Consider the following 21,764-nt stretch of genomic DNA (forward strand, 5'->3'; position numbering starts at 1 on the left):
TCAATCTTTCCCAGCATCAGGGTCTTTTCAAATGAGTCAGCTCTTTGCATCAGGTAGCCAAAATATTGGAGTTTCAGCTTCAACATCAGTCCTTCCAATGAATATTCAGGACTGATTTCCTTTAGGATGGACTGGTTGGATCTCCTTGCAGTCCAAGGGACTCTCAAGTCTTCTCCAACACCACAGTTCAAAAGCATTAATTCTTCGGCGCTCAGCTTTCTTTATAGTCCAACTCTCACATCCATATATGACCACTGGAAAAACCATAGCCTTGACTAGACAGACCTTTGTTGACAAAGTAATGTCTCTGCTTTTCAATATGCTGTTCAGGTTGGTCATAACTTTCCTTCCAAGGAGTAAGCGTCTTTTAATTTTATGGCTGCAATAACCATCTGCAGTGATTTCGGACCTCAGAAAAATAAAGTCTGCCACTGTTTCCACTGTTTCCCCATCTATTTGCCATGAAGCGATAGGACCAGATGCCATGATCTCAGTTTTCTGAATGTTAAGCTTTAAGCCAACTTTTTCACTCTCCTCTTTCACTTTCATCAAGAGGGTCTTTAGTTGTTCACTTTCTGCCATAAGGGTGGTATCATCTGCATATCTGAGGTGATTGATATTTCTCCTGGCAATCTTGATTTCAGCTTGCGCTTCATCCATCTCAGTGTTTCTCATAATGTACTCTGCATATAAGTTAAATAAGCAGGGTGATAATATACAGCCTTGACATACTCCTCTTCCTATTTGGAACCAGTCTGTTGTTCCATGTCCAGTTCTAACTATTGCTTCCTAACCTGCATACAAATTTATCAGGAGGCAGGGCAGGTGGTCTGGGATTCCCATCTCTTTCAGAATTTTCCACAGTTTATTGTGATCCACACAGTCCAAGGCTTTGGCATAGTCAGTAAAGCAGAAATAGATGTTTTTCCTGGAACTCTCTTGTTTTTTCAACAGTCCAACAGATGTTGGCAATTTGATCTCTGGTTCCTCTGCCTTTTCTAAAATCAGCTTGAACATCTGGAAGTTCATGGTTCATGTATTGCTGAAGCCTGGCTTGGAGAATTTTGAGCATCACTTTACTAGCGTGTGAGATGAGTGCAATTGTGCGGTTGTTTGAGCATTCTTTGGCACCAGTAACAACTCTACTTTTAATAACAAAGAATCCATAGTCTCCAAAAATATTAAATATATATAATAAAGAGAATATTGGTCATCTTTCTTCTTAATAGACAATAGTCAAAACAATGTTATCAACAGGAGACATGAGCGATGTGATCGTAAGGCATGTTTCAAGGTCTTTCTCGCTATAGTCAAGCACATCATGTCGCCGCAGAGGGTAGACTTTCCAGAAGTCTTCTCCTCGCTGTGATCCTCGCACACCGGGGGCACTTGGAGGACTGGAAGCACTGCTTGTGAAAGCAAGCTCTGCACGCTGCAAGCAAGGAGGAGAGCCGTCAGCAAATGGGTAGCTGGTTTCTCAAATATGTAAGACACTCATCCCCAGCCTGGGGAGAGAGGACCTAAAGCCAAGAGGTCCCTTGAAGACAAGAGGATTTGTCCCCAGAAGATCATGAGGATGGGCCTCCCTGGCGGGTCAGTGGTAAAGAATCCACAGGTTCCATCCCTGGATCGGGAAGATACCCTGGAGAAGGATATGGCAACCTGCTCCATATTCTTGCCTGGGGAATCCCATAGAGAGAGGAGCCTGGCAGGCTATAGTCCATGACGTCACAAAGACTCAGACATGACTTAGCAACTAAACAAAAACAACAACAAGGCCATAAGGACCAGTGAAACAGGCTGAGAGAGCCTGGGTAGTGGACTGCAGTGCCTCCCAGATCCGGTCAAAGACCGTCCACCATGGGTGCTGGGAGGGCTGGTGGCTGATGGCTCAGGAGGTGACATCCCTTCTCTGGAAATGGCCCTAACTAAAGAGAGCTGCCTCGATCAAGGTTATGTCCCCTTGGTAGTCGCAGGCCACATCCAGTGACTGGTCAATATGAGGTTTAAAGGCCTGGCTGGCTCTCTGTCCCTAATTTGGGAAAATGCTGAAAATCCACCTCAGCTCTATAGTTCTCTGAGAGATGCCCTGAGCCTTCATGGCAACGAGCCTTCTTCCTTGGCCCAGTCCTGCGGCCTTCGTACCCTCGTGGGTGTGGAGCCTGAGAACTAACCCTAGGGCAGTGGTTCACAAACTTTTGGCACCAGGGACCAGTTTTGTGGAAGGTAATTTTTCCATGGGTCAGGGTGGGGGATGGTTTGGGGATGATTCAAGTGCATTACATTTTTTGTGCATTTTATTTCTATTATTATTACATCAGCTCCACCTCAGATCATCAGGCATGAGATCCCAGAGGTTGGGGACCCCTGGAGTGAACTTGGGGTTGACTGATTCAATTACAAAACAGGTGCAGCTGTAACTTGCCCTGATGTAGAAGAACTGGGGGACAGGTCAAACAGGGCCACCTCCTATCTCTGAACTCTGTTCCCTGAGACATCATCCTTTATCCCTGCCCCATCACACCTCCTCCCTGTGCATCCAAAACTTTATCAGCTCCAATTCAACAGAGAAGCACACACTAGCATCATTATACCTTAAGGAAATAACACTATGCTTTAGTTATTAAGCTGTTATTAAGCTTGATAGCTCAGTTGGTAAAGACTCTGCCTGCAATGCAGGAGACCTGAGTTCGATCCCTGGGTTGGGAAGATCCCATGGAGAAGGGAAAGGCTACCCACTCCAGTATTCTGGCCTGGAGAATTCCACGGGTCCATGGGGTCCCAAAGAGTTGGACACGACTGAGCGACTTTCAGTTTCAAGCTTAAGTTAATTTTCTGCTTAAGTTAAGAAACTTTGCGCTTATGTTATAATATTGCTATTAAGCTTACGGTATTATGGTATTAAGATACCTGAACATCTTCTACACGTTGCAGTCTGAAATGGGAAAATGACAGCTGTACTCCGGCAAAATTCACAAATGAAGCCCTTTCCTTGACACAGCTGTAAGAATAGGAGTCAAAAGTGAGAGTCTTCATGAGTCACATTTCTCCTAATGGAGAAACTGAGTTCCACTTTCATAGAACTCTATAAACACCAGATTTCCACACTCCCCCGCCCCAGGTACTGAAATTTGTTATTCTAAAATCCCCTAAATTGGCTGTGGAGGTAACAAGTTTCTGCATTTAAAAGGTTTATATAAATCTGTGAATTGCAATTTTCACACAAGTCAAAATGAAACACTCTGCACAGGACAAAAGATAGGCCTAAGCCACATATCATATTTGCAGAAGGCCACTGAATGTCATGGATACAAGTAACAATTAAAAAGCCTGTCTATGTCAGATGAAAGAAAATTTTCAGTTTGGTATTCTATAAGCCAAGACGGTAATCTCCTTTCACTATACAAACATTCTAATGATATACAGTTTCAAAAACATCGTTTTTTAAGTGTCTGTGATTCCAGCCTCTAGAAGGAACAGAATACTATCTCCTGCCACAGTGGATGGGTCAGAGCAATAAATGTGCGTCCGTTCTGTCTGGACAACTGCATCAGGGTAGTTTGAGGCACCAGAGAAAGATCATGATTTTAAACACATGTTCTTAAATGATCCCATTTTATTTCTGGGAGCTCCCCTGCAATTCATCAGTCCGTGAAGACACAGAACTTCTGTTTCCACTGGATCCTGAGTCTATGCGGCTGCACTTGGCACATCAGAGCAGACGAGAATGGAGGGAGGCCACACGCCGGGCTGGGCGCTCAGACGACCAGTCGCTTGGCCCAGGGTTACATACCAGCAGGACACTCTTGGTCTGGTACTGAACAGCTCTGAACCTCATTTCACTCATCTGTAAATAGTGCAGGGGCTTCCCTGGGGGCTCAGTGGTAAAGAACCCGCCTGCTAATGCAGGAGACGTGGGTTCAGTCCATGGACTGGGAAGATCCCCTGGAGAAGGAAATGGCAACCCATTCTTGCCCGGAAAATCGCATGGACAGAGGAGCCTGGTGGGCTACAGTCTGTGAGGTCGCAAAGAGTCGGACACGACTGAGTGACTAAACTACGGCAATGACACGTGCTGCTGGCACTTTCCTCAGCTTGTGAGGATAAAGGAGCTAAGTGCAAAACAGCCCCTCCAGGATCGGCCGAAGAAAGGACAGCTCAGGGCACGCCCGCTGGGGAAGCAGATCTCACCTCACAGCTGGCCACGTGCTCAAGGGAAGCTTTCAGAATCTCCTTGAGCGAGGGCGCCAGGAGCCCTTTCTTGACCTTGACCATGTCCTCCAGGGAGAACAAGTGGAGCGCCTCCGTCAAGTGTCCCGGCAGCTGCTCAAACTCCTTTAATGTGCTTCAGGAGAGAAAACCAGAGGAAATCAGAAACCCACCCACACAGGTCGGGGCAGGAACTAGGGACTGGGAGAAGGGTTTGTTTTTTCCTGGCTCTCAAAACTGAAGTTTTTCAACTTCAAAAAAAAAAAAAAAAAAAAGCCCCAGGAACAAGTTAACTCCCTATTTTACGTTTTCCAAGTTTTGCTTGGAAGCCAGGAAGGTAAAATTCCGTAAATAATGATTGCAAAAAGCTGAATAAGAAAAGTGTCTGACAGCTGCCCATGTACACTTTGAGTGAAAGAAAACTTAAAATTTGGTTTTTGAGTCCTGATAACATGTACTGAGATAATAATGACCACTTTATTCAACTCCAGCTGAATTTTAAGTCCATCAGTGTGACTGATGGATATCTCAGGAAGAGTTATTGATGCTGTGACTCCCAAACCTCAGGTCCAGCAATGATATTAAGACACAAGCATCCAAGTGAGTCGGGAAGATCCCCTGGAGAAGGAAATGGCAACCCACTCGAGTATTCCTGCCTGGGAAATCTCATGGACAGAGGAGCCTGGCGGGCTGCAGTCCCACAAGGAATCGGACACAATTAAGCAACAACCACAATCCAAGTGCGGGCTGCTTAAAGGCACTTGGATGTCCCAAGGGCATTCAGAACTGTAGGTAATCTTCTCCAAGCCCCCGATCTCTTTCTGAACCCCTTATGTCAGTTAGCAGCATCACCACGCACTGCATTCCCAAGCCTATACTGAACTTGACGCTCTAGGGATGCTGTCAGTGAAGGTACTTAGTTGTGTCTGACTCTTAGCAACCCCATGGACTGTAGCCTACCAGGCTCCTCCATCCATGGGATTTTCCAGGCAAGAATACTGGAGTGGGTTGCCATTTCCTTCTCCAGGGGATCTTTCCAACCCAGGGATCGAACCTGGGTATCCCGCATTGTAGGCAGATGCTTTACCATCTGAGCTACCAGGAAAGCCCAATACTGATAATACTAGGGATGCTAAACCCACTTTAATTCTCTGCCCAGCAACGGGTGGTCCTGGCTCACACTATTTTCTCAGCCAGAGGGTCCCTGAACCCTTGTTTTTGCTCTGACTTGCTCTTCAAGCTCTGGCTTTGTCCCTAGGAAGCCTTGTCTGCCCGCCTCCCCACCTTGTCCCTTAAAAACTACTTGCTGCCCCTCCCCCATGCCCTCAGAAGCACATGCACCAGTGACAGGCACGCACTTTGGCAAAGATCTCTCCATGCTGACTTCCTCCCCAGACTCTCTCTGAACACGTGTCCTGTGACTTTTTCATCTGAAGCACAGAGTGGATATTCAAGACATTTTTGCAGATGGTAAGAACTGTGGATGTTGTTACATGTTACAGAGAAAACTGAGGCCCTGAGAAGAAACTAATTTTTCACCCCAAAGCCAGGAGGTAGAGTTCAAGGTCAAAATGATTATAAAGGACAAGCTGCTCCCCAAGAAATGTAATTCAGAAGTAGTGCATCATTAAATAAGGATCAGAAACAGAAAGCAGCTTTAAAAGAGAAAAGTTTTTAAAAACCTATAATCCCAACTGGTAGCTCAGGTGCTAAAGAATCTACCTGCAATGCAGGAGACCCTGATTCAATCTCAGAGTCAGAAAGATCCCCTGGAGAAGGGAATGGCAACCATTCCAGTATTCTTGCCTGGAGACTGCCATGGACACACCATGGGGACACAAAGAGTTGGACACAACTGAGAGACTAACACTATGATCTCATCTATTATAACAAATAATCCTAACTCCTTGAATAAGCTGTTTTTCCTCCTCTTAAAAATATCTCTGGTAAATGAATTCATGCCTGTGCCTTTATGGCCATGGCCTCCAAAAGCTCATCCTCAGGATATACCTATGGATGTGGTCAGAGATTCAGCTGAAGCTTAGTGTTTGGGTGTGATTTTTTTTTTTTATAACAAAAGATACTTTAAATGTATTAGGTGTTCAGTAACAGGAAAATACTTAAATGAATACCACATCATAGTACAGAATATTATACAGCCAATAAAAGTTGACATGCCTCTTTATCACAGTGTTTTAAAAGGCACTGGTACACCCATGAACACAGCAGCAATAACCAAAAGAAAGCAACCCAAGATGGGGGGATCAATCAACAAAAGATGGAATATACAGACAATGTATGAATATTCAACATCACTCCGCCTTTCAAAGGAAATCCTGACATAGGCCACAGTGCGAGTGAAGCTTGACATGATGCCACATGAAACGCCGGGCACAGAACAATAAACACTGTATGATTCCACTCATATGAGGTACTTAGAATAGTCAAAATCATAGAGACAGAACAGAGAATGGTGGTTCCCAAAGGCTGGAACAGAGGATGCAGAACTACTGTAGGTAAAGAGTTTCAGTTTTACAAAATGAAAAGAGCTCTGTGGATGGATGGTGATGACGGTTGCCTACCAACATGAATGTACCTAACCGCTTAACTGTACACTTAAAAAGGGTCAGGATGGTAAATTTATGTGTATTTTATCACAACTTAAATCCCCTAGAGAAGGGAAAGGCTACCCACTCCAGTATGCTGGCCTGGAGAATTCCATGGACAAAGGAGCCTAGTGGGCTACAGTCCATGGGGTTGCAAAAGTTGGACACAACTGAACGACTTTCACTTTCTTTTCTTTGTTTTTTTTCATAATAATAAAAGCCCACTGGCTAGGGTTGTTTGATACTTATACTGGTCCATTCTTCTTAACATGTTAAATTCCCTGGTGGTGAGTAAGAACGTTTAGCAACATTCAAGAGAGTATCTACATCCCCAAGGAGAGGCAGGAGACAATCACTCTGCACTGGTGGAGATGGACCACAAAGAGTGTGGAGGTTATCAGACCTCCCGTTCATAGCGCAGCCCAGCCCAGCCCGCAGCAGTACCTTTCAGCAAACCTGCAGGTCTTCAACAGCTTCTTGATATGAAATAGCTGCTCCTGGATTTCCTAATGTGAGAAACCAAACAGGGGGCGGGGGAAAGTGTAATGTGATAACTAACACTGGAATTGCATAAGTCAAAATTAAATGTTAGTTCTAACCTTGAAATGCTATAACTCTAGAAAATAAGCCTTTGAAATGCACAGTCAATAAAGCATATCAACTGTGCATATATATAAGGCATATAATGCACAGTCTATAGAGTCTATAAAGGGGCCCATGACTGAGTCCAGAGATCCACAGAGGGCCCAGGAAGGGCCCAGGAAGGACCCAGGTCTTGGGGAGTCTAAAGCTTACACAATGTCGGGGGCCTTCTTTTTAAAAAACACCAAACTATGTACAAAAGAAGGAGATTCTAGGATTGCAGACACCATGGATGTACCTGGGGGACATTATGCTAAGTGAGTGAAGTCAGACACAGAAAGACAAAAACTGCCTGATCTCATTTATACAGGGGATCTAAAAAAAGTCAAATACATAAAAGCACAGACTATAAGGGTGGATCCTGGACTGAGGAGCTGGGGAAATGGGGAGATAATTGGTCCAGGACACAGAGTTACAGTTACCTAGGATACGACCATGGGGTCACGAAGGAGTTGGACACGACTTAGCGACTAAACAACAGCTAAACAATAAGGCTAAGTCTAGAGATCTCAGGTACAGCATGATAACTATAATTCACGAGACTGTACTAAAAACTGGAAATTTGCTCAGAGAGTAAGTTTCAGATGTTCTCATCACATACACAGACAGGTAACCCTGTGAGGGGATGGATATGTTAATTGGCTTGACTATCAATCATTTCACTGTGTTTATATATATACATCAAGTCATCAGGTACCCTTAAACACACACAATTTTTCTTTAAAAGATGGCGGTGGTTGAGTTGCTAAGTTGTGTCCGATCCTTGCATCCCCATGGACAGTAGTCCACTAGGCTCCTCTATCCCTGGGATTTTCCAAGCAAGAATACTGGGGCAGGGTTGACATTTCCTTCTCCAGGAGATCTTCTCAACCCAGGGATCTAACCTGGTCTCCAAGAATGCAGGCAGATTCATTACTGACTGAGCTAGCAGGGAAGCCCCATTTAAAAGACAATAAAATTCAAAAGCTAGGTACAAATAAAACTAGGCATAAAGGTAAGACTTGGGTACGGGGCTTTGAAAAGAGCCGAAGCAGGAGAAGGTCTCTGAAGCATAAGCTCCAGCTACTGGATGGCAAGTCTGCCCCTTAAAGGGTCTGTCTGGATCCCTGGAGCCGGGGGAGACGTCCACTTACTGCCGCAGAGCCCTTTTGGCCGCTGGACTCCCTCCCCCAGGAAAGGTGGCTGCTCACCCTCACTCTGTCCAGTTCCTTGGCCTTGGTGTACAGGCCATGGCTGACGTGCACCAGGTTGAAGATCGGCTCATGCCATATGTGGTCCAGCAGGCGTTTGGAGAAGTTGCTGACGTAGTACTTCCGGAAGTCCCACATCCTGAGGATCCGGGCGGGAATGCAGGACTCCGAGTACGAGTGGCAGCAGTCGCAGAAGTACTTCCCCAGGTATTCGCAATACCGGAGCCGCTTCACGAACTCTGCCGGGGTGCACAGGACGATGAGCACCGGGTCACCTGAGGCCGGAAACCCACCCGCGCCCCGCCCTTGCCTCCAACGCCGGCCCAAGACTCAAGATGGCTGTCCTCATGCTGCTGAAGCCATGCTGGGGAGAACAGGAGACACTGGAGGCCCTGAGTCATGAGCTCCACTTTTGTGGAACGGATGCTGGAAAAGAGAACCCTCCCTCCAGCACTCCTGGATTTGGAAGATGGGCCTTTAAAACTGACACGTGGCCAACAGAACCTGAGATTCAAGGTCTGAGCATTTGGTGGGAGTTCAGACCCAACCTCCTACTTGGCAGGAAGACTCTGACAAGCCCGAATCTCTTCAGGCTAATTGTCCTGAAGCCACCAAAACAGCCCTTTCACTCCCAAGCCAATAAACCTGGATTAAGTTCCCTGGCTATAAAAACCATAGCATTCTTGACTTTCTCTTTCATTGAAAATATCACCCAGTTATTCACTTGGCTGATGACATCCTGTCAGCAAGCTCCATGAGGGAAGGACCACATTCCAATCAACATTGCACACCTACGTCTTCACATCTGAACAAACTCTGGGAGGTACTTTAACAGTTGGTGGAATCATGGTCACATATCTTCACAGTTTCAGACTCATACATTCAATATTTACTGAGGCACCAGGATACAGTGGTTAACCAGAGAGATATGGTCCCCACTAGACTTTAGCTGGGAAGATGAGTCATTGAAAGAAAACCGTTTCCAACTGTGATGCATGGCAGGCATGGCAGAAGGAAGTTCAGATGGATTTATGCTTTTTGCTTTTATTTCTTAAGGTGGAGATGCTCAAAGTCTTACTCCATCCCAGAACACCTATCGAAGGCCAAAGGAACCCTTTACAGCAAATCTTCTCTTCCTAGGCTTCCACACGGAGAAGGCAATGGCACCCCACTCCAGTACTCTTGCCTGGAAAATCCCATGGACGGAGGAGCCTGGAAGGCTGCAGTCCATGGGGTCGCTGAGGGTCGGACACGACTGAGCGACTTCACTTTCTCTTTTCACTTTCATGCATTGGAGAAGGAAATGGCAACCCACTCCAGTGTTCTTGCCTGGAGAATCCCAGGGACGGGGGAGCCTGGTGGGCTGCCGTCTATGGGGTAGCACAGAATCGGACACGACTGAAGTGACTTAGCAGCAGGCTTCCACAGGTCAGACCTATGGATGTTCTCACAGCAAAATAAGTGATTCCCACTCTCAACTAGGCAACTCGCCTTTCTGATTGGATGAAACCTGATTTTCTAGGCTCTCAGGCCACTCCCTCAAACTTTCTCAGAGAAGTCTGGTTAGGTCCTAGGTAAGCCATCCAATCATTTAACAAATATCTTTCAAGTCCCAACTGTGTGCCAGGCATACTTGTAGGAGCAGGAGAGAAAGCAATGGATAACACAGACCAAATATTGGTGATATGTATATAAGAGGTAACTAATGAGAACCTACTGTATAGCCCAGAGAACTCTATTCAGTGCTCTGTGGTGACCTAAATGGGAAGGAAATTCCAAAAAGAGGGGATATATGTAAACATATAACAGATTCACTGTGCTGTGCAGCAGAAAGTAACATAAGACTGTAAAGCAAGTAAACTTTAATGAGTCAATTAAAAAGAAACCATGTATCTGTCCTCATGGAACTTAGAATCTAGTGAGAGACAGATAATAGTAAGAAAAAGCAATAAGACAGAGTATTTTAGGGAGATAAGGACTTGAATAAAAACAAAAAGGAAGGGGAATATCAAGTGTATATGTGTGTTTGTGGCCAAGAGGGTGATGAGGCGGAGTTTCAATAGGGCAGCTAAGGAAGACCTGAGAGTGCAGATGGGAAGGAAGGAAGGGAGCTGGCCCTGGTGGGGTGGGGTGTGTCCAGGGGAGAAAGAAGCACAGATCCTGACAAATCGCTGAGTCAGGAGTGATCCTGTCACCTTCAAGGACCAGCAGGGAGGCCATGTGGCTTGAGCTCAACGCCCAATGGGGCAAGAGCTGGGAGATGAGAGTCGGAAAGTAATGGGCAGTCACAGTGCAGGTCACAGTGGCCTCTTCACCAAAGAGAGGGCAGTGTTATGAAATGACTATAACAACTCATTGTGGGCATCTCTCATAAAAACAATACATGTCCCCCTTTCTGTGCTATACACTAGGTTCTCACTAGTCATGTACTTCATTCATAGTTGTATACATACGTCAATCCCAATCTCCAACCCCCAAAAAGAAGGTATAGTTTATTTGTAGGACATACATTAAGTTAACCTTAAATATGTATTCCAATATACATTCAGCAGTCATGTCCAGCTCTTTGTGACCCCATGGACTGCAGCATGCCAGGTTTCCCTGTGCTTCACCAACTCCCAACTCCCGGAGCTTGTTCAAACTCATGTCCATTGAGTTGGTGATGCCTTCCAACCATCTCATCCTCTGTCGTCCCCTTCTCCTCCTGCCTTCAATCTTTCCCAGCATCGGGGTCTTTTCCAGTGAGTCAGTTCTTTGCATCAGATGGCCCAAGTATTGGAGTTTCAGCTTCAGCTTACAATATACATGAGGTGCAGACAAATACTATTTGATTGTACTTACGTGAGGTACCAAGAAAAGTCAAATTCATAGAGTCAGAAAGTACATTGGTAGATGCCAGGGGCTGGGGGATAGGAGGTGGGAAGGGGGAATGGGGACAGTGTAATGGGGACAGAGTTTCAGTTTAGGAAAGTGAACAGTTGGGGAGATGAATGATGGTGAGAGTTGTGCAACAGTGTGAATATACTTAGTGCCACTGAAATATACAGTTAAATATGGTTAAAATAGTATGTTTTATCCATACATGACTAATGTGGATGGACTAGTGATGCATGGACGTGAGAGTTAGACCATAAAGAAGGCTGAGAGCTGAAGAATTGATGCCTTCGAATTGTGGTGTTGGAGAAGACTCTTGAGAGTCCCTTGGACAGCAAGGTGATCCAAACAGTCCATCCTAAAGGAAATCAACCCTGAATATTCATTGGAAGGACTGATGCTGAAGCTCCAATATTTGGCTACCTGATGTGAAGAGCTGACTCATTGGAAAAGACCCTGATGCTGGGAAAGTTTGAAGGTAAAAGGAGAAGAGGGTGGCAGAGGATGAGATGGTTAGAAAGCATCACTGACTCAATGGACATGAATCTGAGCAAACTCGGAGATAGTGAAGGACGGGGAAGATTGGCATAATTCAGTCCATGGAGTCGCTAAGAGCTGGACAGGATTTAGCGACTGAACAACAAGAGTATGTTTTATATTATACGACTTTCATGACAATTAAAAAACATTAAAAAATAATGATGCAAACTGCTCAACTTTCTTTGGATGTATAGAGAGATAAATAGGAAATCTATAATTGTTTATTTGAGGGGCTCTTTTACTTACGATATTTAAAAATGTAAGAGTATGAATATAAAATTATGTAAATTTCATTCATATGCTTATTAATCAAATCACTGTTGAACAAAAGATTTGTTGCTGTGTGTATTGTCTTGCATGTACTTGAGAGAAATGAATATACCCATATTTATGCTTTAAGGTAAAAATGTCATTGCCTAATAAGTAAGCAACCCAATATGCATACTTACTAGGTTCTATTGGAGTTCCACAGCCAGCACAGAAAAAATTTTGGGCTATTACTACGAGATCCCTCCTGAGGACAGAAAATGATAAGAGTTATATTTCAGAAAAGGCCAACAGAGCGTTTTTCACTGATTGGAAGAGAAATTAACATCAGGATGTTCTTAGCTTGAGGGCTTAATTTTATCATTTTTTCATTTGGGAAAGAAACAGAATTTTTCTTTCCCAAGAACAGAGCTTTCCAGCTTTCCACCAAAGCAGAAGTCAGTATCACAAATAACCATTCCACCAAAGAGTCTTTAGAGACTTCTTATGGGGCATCACAGAGTTCTCTCTCCTGAGAGAACTAGAAGCATATAATACATGGGAGGAGGTTCAGGGGGACAAGACACCACCCCCAAACTTGCTTGGGAAGTTTACAAATGGATCCAGGGACATTTAGATGAATATGAGGTATTGTAAGACAGTGCTGTCAAAGATTTCTGGTGAAAGATAGAATATTGAAGTGTTTGCTATTCAACTGTTCGTGTTGCAATTCCATATGGGATTTGGCAATATGGAGAAAGTTGTAACACTTTAATACAGTTTAAGGTCAGCAAAAATGGCCAAAGTAAAAATGCATGGTAAAAATATGTGTGCGTGGTAAAAAAAAAAAAAAAAAAAAAGTGTGCTTTTGAGAGAACCCAGAAAAATCCCAGAGGAAAGACAATCCACATCAAGGGAAGTGACCCCACCTAAGGCTTGGAGAGGGAACTCTTCTCCCTAAGCAGCCCCAGAGAACTTCCTCATACTCTCCCAAGAGGAAAAAAGAATATACGGCACCTCTGTGGGGCACTGGCAATGACAATTGCCAGCCCCTTCATAACTCTGCAGTTGGCACACTGTATTAAATACCAACCAAGAGGAATGAAAAAAAATGCATTTGGTTAATATATCCTTTTGTCTACAATGTCATATACTCTCAGAATAAATAAATTACTACTTTAAATTATGGGATTCCCAGGTGACTCAGTGGTAAAGAACCCACCTGCCAATGCAGGAGATGCAGGTTCCATCCCTGGGTCAGGAAGATCCCCTGGAGGAGGAAATGGCAACCCACTCCAGTGTTCTTGCCTGGAAAATTCCATGGACAGAGGAGCCTGGCAGGCTACAGTCCATGGGGTCACAAAGAGTCAGACATGACTGAGCAACTCAGCACAGCACTACTTTAAATTATTGTATATATTTATATATATCTATATCCTTTTTGTACCATCTTATTTGTTTGTCTTTTAGAATTGTATTACTTCTTAGAGAACAGAGATGATTTCATTTGCATTCTGTCACGTTTTTTAACTATAAGAGCTCTCCTCAAGATGAAATTTTCCTTTAAAAAAAATGAATTCACTGACTTTTTATTTCACATTGCCCTGGAAAATAGAGTGGTCTAGTCTTAAAATTACTGTATGATATTTTTAAGGTTCACCATTAGCCACTTAATATCAGCTTGTTTACTTTTCAATTGTTATGTAATGTTCATAGTTAAGGAAACACAGTTAAGTTCTCAACGTGTCAAAACTTAGAGACCAAAAGCCCACTATAAATGGGGTGCCAAGAAAGCTAAGTCAGAAAAATGTGCCCAAATTTCTTTTTCCTAAAACAGATTTTCCTTTGTCCCTTGGTGTTTTATTTTTTGCCTTCACTCATCTCCATGAAGAGACAGAAGGAACCCACCACAACTTTTGTTTTAACTGGACTGGTGGTCCAAGCAGCAACCTAGACTTACTTGAGTGGTGGATGAACATTAAATATGACTTGAAACCTAGGGGGCGCCCAGTCTCCAGTCCCTCTGATCCTCGACTTCAGTTTAATTTCCTGGACGACATCTGTGCTGGATTCAAAGTCTTTCTGGACCTGCTCTTCATTTACGACCTGCATAAATAACCCAGAAGAGGATTCAGGAACAACTTAAACGAGCACATTTCAGGAACTGAAACAAAAGAAACGTTCAGATGTATTCCCAACATTAACCTTTACCTTGAGAAATAAAAACTGCTTTTAAGTGAATAACAGAACCTGGTCAGAGCCGTCTCCGTGTCTAAAACCCTCTGCAGGAGAACTGCTTCAGACGCCACCCAGCTGAGATCACTCTGCTCGATATTTTTAGTTAGTTCTTTTGTTTCCAGACTGCGAATTACTGTAAGTAGGTCAGTGTGAACTGTAATGCCTTCCTGCCTAGCAGAAGCCAAAGCCTCACCCTGCCTAGTCAATAGCTGACAGACGCTGTGGATCTGAATCCCCTTCTCCAGGAACTGTTCTCTGCAGACACTGCCCAGCTTGTACAGGTGGAGACACCACCCCCACCTCTGACCATGAAACTTTCCTCTTAGCATCTAAAATCAAGACTTCTCCGATTACCATCTACATCTCCACAGTTTGGCCGCTTTTGAGCCTTATTTCCCAGGAAGATTAAGATGAACCCTCCCCCAAACATACCCCACTACCCACAAACATGTTCTCCAACTACATCAAATGACTCTGCTCAACACACCATGGGGACTTCCCCAGTGGTCCAGTGGTGAAGACTCTGTGCTTCTACTGCAGGGGGCAAGGGTTCGATCCCTGGTCAGGGAACTAAGATGACGCAGCCAAAAGAACCAAAACCCAGAAGCACCAGGCACCTCCCAGTCATTTTTACTCCAGCTGCTCCTTTGCCAAGAGTGCCCTTCATGCACTTCTACCTGACCCGCTACAGTTCTGCCTGGCCTGATACTTGGCTCAAGTCCTGAGATCTCCATTCAGCCTTTCCAGGTTCCCCTGCTGACGTGGAACACCGCCTCCCCTGCACTTCCGGCGTGCTTTCTCTCCTACCTGATTACAGCCTCTGCCACCCCATCCTCTGCCTGCAGTGAGCTGCCTGTTTGGAGGGCAGAGCGCTCCACAAGGGGACCAGCCTGGACTTTCAAATGAGGCAGCCTGGGGGCTCGACTCCTGCTGTACCACTGAGCAGCCCCGCTGAGGGTCTGCAACTAACACCTTAAACTTAAAATAACAGGCTTCCATGTGGTCTAGTGGTTAAGAATCCACCTGCCAATGCATGGCACATGGGTTTGATCCCTGGTCCGGGAAGATTCCACATGCCGCAGGGCAACTAAGCCTGTGAGCTGCAACTGCCGAGCCCATGCGCAGAAGCCACTGCAATGAGAGGCCCTTGCATTAGCCCTGGCTCACCACAACTAGAGAAGAACCTGTGCCTAGCAATGAAGACCCAGCACAGCCATAAATAAACGAGTAAATCAATTAAATTAAATTAACAATAGCATCTACCTCACAGGAGATATGTGAGGATTAAGACATGAATTGCTGAGCACAGGCCCTGGTGCATTACAAATGCCCAATAAACATCATATTCGTCCTTCCTTTCGAGTCTCCCCTAACGCCCAGCAGCCATACAAGGAAACACATAAACCTCTGATGTGGAGAGCAGGCAAAATGAGAATATAAGAACTGAAGATCAAATTCTATTGAGACTTACTATGGAGCCAGCTGCATCGAGAGAGCCTGCCAGCTGATAATGAACTTCTGCCAGCATCCAGCATTTCTTGAATACGCGGTATAACTCTTTGGCTGTTAGCTCAGCAGAATTGAAGTTTGGCTCATGAATGACACTGCAATGTAAGAGATGCAAACATGGAAAATTATTTTCATAAAAAGTGTGTTAAGGGTCTTTTGCTGAGGGTTTTTAACTATTTCCCCTCCCCCCTCAAAAAAAAGCAGAGGAGGTGACACACAGCAGACCATGTGTGCGTCAACCACGCCCCAGTGGTTATCTTACTTAACTCAATTCCTCCACGTCCCACAGAGCAGCTTGTGTTTATTGAGGGTACCAAGGTGGGGAGGGGTGGTGAGAAGAGGACCAGGTTTAAAGTCAGAAGACCTGGGTTCAAGCCCTGTCTTTTGTGCCCCCATGGACTGCAACCCAGCAGGCTCCTCCGTCCATGAGATTTCCTAGGCAAGAATACTGGAGTGGGTTGCCATTTCTTTCTCCAGGGGATCTTCCCCACCCAGGGACTGAACCCACGTCTCCTGCATTGGCAGGCAGATTCTTCTCTACTCAGCAAACTGGGAAGCGAGTTGGAGTTTCCCCGCTGCTATTTAACAGCATGGTGTCCAGAAGCACTTCTCATCTGAACCTCAGTTTCTACACCCATCAAATTGGGTTTAAAACCCCTGCCCATCCCACCCAGGAGGATTAAATGAGAATGTGTACAGAAGTCTTTCAAACACTCTAGAAACACTGTAGGAACTTCCGTGGTGATTGTTTCACTTCTAAACAGTGATCCCTGTTATCGGAACTGGCTGAATTTGAGGCCTGGTGTGATGGCCCAGGGGTCTGTGTGCTGATGAAAGTGGGAGGTAGATACCTCTTAGAGGTGTCGGAGGAACATCCACAGGGCACTGTGGTATTGCTGAAATCTCCAAGTTCTGTGGGAAAATTGAAGAAAAGGGAATGGAGGGCTTTTAGTCTGTTTCTCTTAACCATCGTCAATTTGATACGAACACAAAACTAGCTGCCTACATCTCAGAAAGGACCAATCATTTCAGACCGCCATCCTTCAGGTTCTTTTGCATTTCTGTTATAAAACAACAGCTATTATGAGGCTACAGATGGGATTTTAAAATATGCTTATCTGAAATTTCACCAAAATATAATGGAGGGGGCCAAACAGATATCAGACCCTAATGGTATCTGCTTTTGCATTCAAACCTACACGAGATGAGAGATTAATATCAAGACATCACATTTTTTTTTAATATCAGGGACACAATCTGATTTGGGGAGGGGTTTCCCTGAATGACACTATCACGTATTGTGTGTGATGCCTGTCATCAGGTGTGTGGGGGAGGGTGCCTCCATCACGGCCCATGAGTTTCCAAATCTCACCTACGATAACAAAGTCATCGAAGTCACATTTGCAGTCCTCTTCCGTCACCTCAGAGAAAGCAGGTGTTTCAACCACTGGGCTGACCTGTAACACAGCGCAACCTAGAGGAAGAAAGGAAGAAGAAAAAAAGACTGTCCAACCTGCAACACCCGGCTAAACTGAAAAGGAGGAATGAAAGGGCTGAGTTGACTTGAAAAGAATTTTTAAAATTCAGCTGCAATAATTAGAGAGGTCAGGGGGTGAGGAGGGAGGTGGGAGGGGAGTTCAGGATGGTGGGGACACATGTATACCTAGGACCGATTCACGTTGATGCATGGCAAAAAGCATCATAACGTTGTACAGTACTTATCCTCCAATTAAAATAAAAAGGGCAGGGAGCTATTTTTGTGTTGTTCTTATGTTCACAAGATTAAGTGAAACAGACTGATGAGTCTATTGGGGTCCATAGGAGTGTTCTACCTACTTCCATGGAAGTTTGGAAATTTCCACAGTACAAAGTTTAACAAACGGAAGAGACAGGAGAAACAATGTTTTGTTGTTGTTGTTCACAGTAAGGAAAAGAGTACAGGTGACACGAACACTGTCCTAGGTTGAGTGTGTGTGCTCACTCACTCAGTCGTGTCCAGCTCTTCGTGACCCCATGGACTGCAGCCCACCATGGCATTTCCCAGGCAAGAATAACTGGAGTAGGTATCAAACCCATGTCTCCTGTGTCTCCTGCATTGGCAGGCAGATGCTTTACCACTGAGCCACCTGGGGAGCCCACTAGGTTGAATCTGTTCCTCTAAATGCCCCCTACCCAGCGCCTGTGAACATGACTTCACATGGAAATAGGGTCATTGTAATCAAGTTAAGCTGCGGTCACGCTGGATCAGGGTGAGTCCTAGAGGCAATGTGAGTGATGTTGTAAAAAGAGTTCCGGAAGTTTGTACACAGACACGGATACTCAGACCAAGCATCCTGTGAACATGGAGGACTGGAGGGACGCTCTACAAGCCAGGAGCAGCAGCGACTGCCCAGAGTCTGGAGACAGGCAGGGATAAAAATTCTCCCTCAAAGCCTCTAGAAGGAACCAAGCGTCCAGACAATTCCAAGCCGACCTGTGACCTCCATGACTGTGAAAGGACCCATTTCTGCCGTCTTACACCACCTAATTTGTAGTATTTTGCTACAGGACCTCCAAGACACGAATACAAATATGTTCATGCTTTTCTATCCCTAATACCAGTTTGGAGAATTAGACTAAGAATGTCTTCACACACAGAGGAAAAAAAGTGAAAAAGGAAGGTTGTGATCACAAAGGAGTTTTAAAATCCATTTAAAGTGTTAAAATATTGAAAGCCACCTAAATGCCAAATAACTGGGAAAAGACTTTGCAAATCATGCTGTTACTTCAAGAAACACCCTCACTGAAAAAATGTGATCACTGATAAACCATTCTAGCTGGGGGATATCAATTTCTCAGCTTCGGTTTCCTCCTGGGTTAAATGGGGGCAGTTTCACCCACTTCTGTGTTTCTTACACTCTTTTGATCATGATCAGCAGTAAGATACAATTTACTTTACAACCTGGTACAGGCACAAAAGTATATATAACTGGTAAAGTTCCAGCAAGCATCGCTCACCCCATGTGAGGTGCGTGCTGATACTGTGCAGTTGTTTGCTTGCCTTTTTAACACTGTCTGGATCAAACTGCAATTTGCTGAACTCTGCTCTACCTCATGAAGTAACCTCTATGACCATAAATGTCACAAGGGTGATACTTGAGAAAAGATCAAATTTTTATCTGGGTGGTAGAAATATTTTAAATTTTTATTTAATATATTAACATTTTTTTTAAATTCAGTTAAACATGATTCAACACATATTCATAAAGTAGTTCAGGCAAAGCCCTACCTGTGGATCCCCAACATCTGCGGATACCCAGTGCATCACGGACTCCTTGTTACCAGGATGAATGAAAGAGGACAACGTGGGGAAGGAAGCCAGTATAAAGAAGAGGAATGCTGGGTGACAAGACAGAGGAAGGGGAAAGCAGGATGGAGCCTAAGAAAAAGCAGGTGGATTGCACAGCTGAGTGGCACATGATGACCAATTCCAAGCCAAGTGGCAGAAATGGCGGGGATCATTGGGTTACTCCAGAAGGACAGGGTTTGGCAGATGTGTGGGGAGAATACAGCAGAAAGCTTCCTCATATTTGCACCCCCCCACCACTCACCTTCATAGCCACTGTCAGACGAAGCGGAAGACCCAGATTCCTGCTTTACGTGGGTATAAAAGGTCCCTTCCAAGTCTGCCTGATCATTGCCGAGTGACCTGCCGGCCTCCTCGGTACTCCAGGTCTCTGTGTGCTGCTGACTTAGAATATTACACTTCATTTTCTCCATGACTGATATAATCATATCTGCAACATAAAAGTGGGCATTTTCCTGCAGAGGCAAAGATGATCAGTTAAAATTCTCACAAGCATAATCAACTTGGTTTCCCCCTACCCCCCCTACCCCCGACTGAGGGTGTATTAGATTGAAAAATCAAGAAGTTTTATTTAAGTGAAGTTAATGCATAGACATATATTTATTTCACTGTGTTATCATAGGTCATTACATCAAGAATAGCCCATATCTTCCAGAGGTGGAAGATTTAGCCCACTGCAACCAAAAGATGACGCAAGTTGAATTTCCTGTGATATTAAACCCTAGATTGGTGGTGCTGCAATGGCAGACATTACTCATCGATCATGGAAAATTTCCCAGCTGAGGGCAGACCCTACCAGTCAAATGTTGAAATGAAACTTATTTGCCATGCCTCCTCCAGTGAAGTTTACAGACCGAAATCAGAACAGGCATACTCTGAAGTGTTAACCCTCTTGGTGGTTTTAAAAAGAAGAAGGAAGCCATGTTCACCTTTTCTACATCCACAGGGAGAATGAATGCCTCTGGTGAGAAGGAATTTGAGGAAACAGTTCTTCCGCCAACTTGAACAGCATCTGCCAATACAGCAAGTTATTAAAAATGGAGAAAAAGAAATTCAAAGTTTCTCTACGAAAACAATTTTAGGGAGTGACTTTCAAATGTTTAAAATATTAGCACAATTCTAGAATAAAATAGGATGACACAAGAAGAAAGACTCCCCTGATGGAAGGCCTTGTAGGTGGCAGAGGGTCATCATTTCTGCAAGAAGCTACTGGAATAACTTGAGAGGAATCCTTAGAGAAGGCACGGGAGAACCACGGGAATGGAGGAGAGCAATGAGGAAAGAGGGGAAAGAGAAGAGAAACATGGAAACCACCTACAGGAGATGGAAGGTGAGAAGGAATAGTCTGGAAGCAGGACCGTAAGAGTTACGGGATCATTCCTCCAACTCACTGCAAATGACCTAAAACTTCCTGTTTACAGTAACAAAATCTATCTGAAAAAGGTCAGCACCGCTTCCCTAAAATGATCTTCCCCTAGTCAGAAACAAGAAGAAACTGCAGAGATTATATTCGGCTGACTCATCCATTCTGCATCCTTATTAAGCCACTCCGTTACTGGCAATGAACGCCACCAAGACAAAAATGAGGTCTGTCATGTGATATCTGATTGCAGCACATAAGGCAAAACATTTCTGTGGCATCCATAAGCGCTGCTGTGCCAACCTGATGAATCAGAACAGAGTGCTACAGATGCCTTGACGGCTTCAAAGCTCTTGGGGTGGCAAACACACAGGCAAGCAGGATTCCTCCAACTATTGCAGGGAAAAACTGACTCCATGATGGATCTGTTTCTTTTGCTTTAACCTGTGCTTCCCTATTGCTTTGGTTCACTAAAAGGATACTGTCCATACATAATGAATGGCCTGCCTCAGGGAACCCTGCCCCTCTGCCTTAATGTTAAACCAAAATGCCTTTTGTTCAGCACCCCCGGCCACCAGTGGATGGCTATAGGAAGGAAAAAATTAACACATTCCTTCCTGGAAGCTGGCCATTCCAGGAGATATTTGTAAGATTAATGGTCTTTTGTACTTTACATCCTCCCTTCCCCCATCTCTGTTCTATAAAAGAACCTGGCATCCAGACCCTGATCAGATGGTTATTTTGAGACATTAGTCTATCATCTTCTGGGTCAGCCGGCTTTCTGAATAAAGCCATAGTCCTTGCCTCAACACCTCATCTCTCAGTTAATTGACCTGTTGTATGATGGGCAGAGTGGGTTTGGACTCAGTAACATAACCCCTTCCTTGCCTTGTGTTCAAGAACTCCACTGTTCCATTGAAAACTTTGGACCTCTTAGCTTCAGAAGCCATCTGGGGTAGGCAAACTTTTTCTAGAAAGGATTATGGAGTAAATGTAGGACCTGA

General features: G+C 44.6%; 1 protein-coding gene across 2 annotated transcripts in view; it reads right to left on the bottom strand.

The window, feature by feature from the left end:
- Positions 1-1,225: 1,225 nt before the first annotated feature.
- RUBCNL (rubicon like autophagy enhancer) overlaps positions 1,226-21,764 on the bottom strand; it is a 39,573-nt gene continuing 19,034 nt past the window's right edge. For both annotated transcript variants that reach the window (XM_068984309.1, XM_068984308.1), the window contains exons 3-14: positions 20,330-20,412; positions 19,645-19,855; positions 17,427-17,528; positions 16,906-16,966; positions 16,017-16,149; positions 14,268-14,413; positions 12,511-12,575; positions 8,648-8,886; positions 7,260-7,321; positions 4,192-4,345; positions 2,911-3,001; positions 1,226-1,432 (exon numbers count right to left, since the gene is read on the bottom strand). In XM_068984309.1, coding sequence (XP_068840410.1) covers positions 1,320-1,432; positions 2,911-3,001; positions 4,192-4,345; positions 7,260-7,321; positions 8,648-8,886; positions 12,511-12,575; positions 14,268-14,413; positions 16,017-16,149; positions 16,906-16,966; positions 17,427-17,528; positions 19,645-19,855; positions 20,330-20,412 — 1,460 coding nt within the window. In that variant the 3' untranslated portion in view covers positions 1,226-1,319. The remainder of the gene's footprint in view (positions 1,433-2,910; positions 3,002-4,191; positions 4,346-7,259; positions 7,322-8,647; positions 8,887-12,510; positions 12,576-14,267; positions 14,414-16,016; positions 16,150-16,905; positions 16,967-17,426; positions 17,529-19,644; positions 19,856-20,329; positions 20,413-21,764) is intronic.

Source organism: Capricornis sumatraensis, chromosome 12 (genome assembly GCF_032405125.1).
Source record: "Capricornis sumatraensis isolate serow.1 chromosome 12, serow.2, whole genome shotgun sequence".
NCBI lineage: Eukaryota > Metazoa > Chordata > Mammalia > Artiodactyla > Bovidae > Capricornis > Capricornis sumatraensis.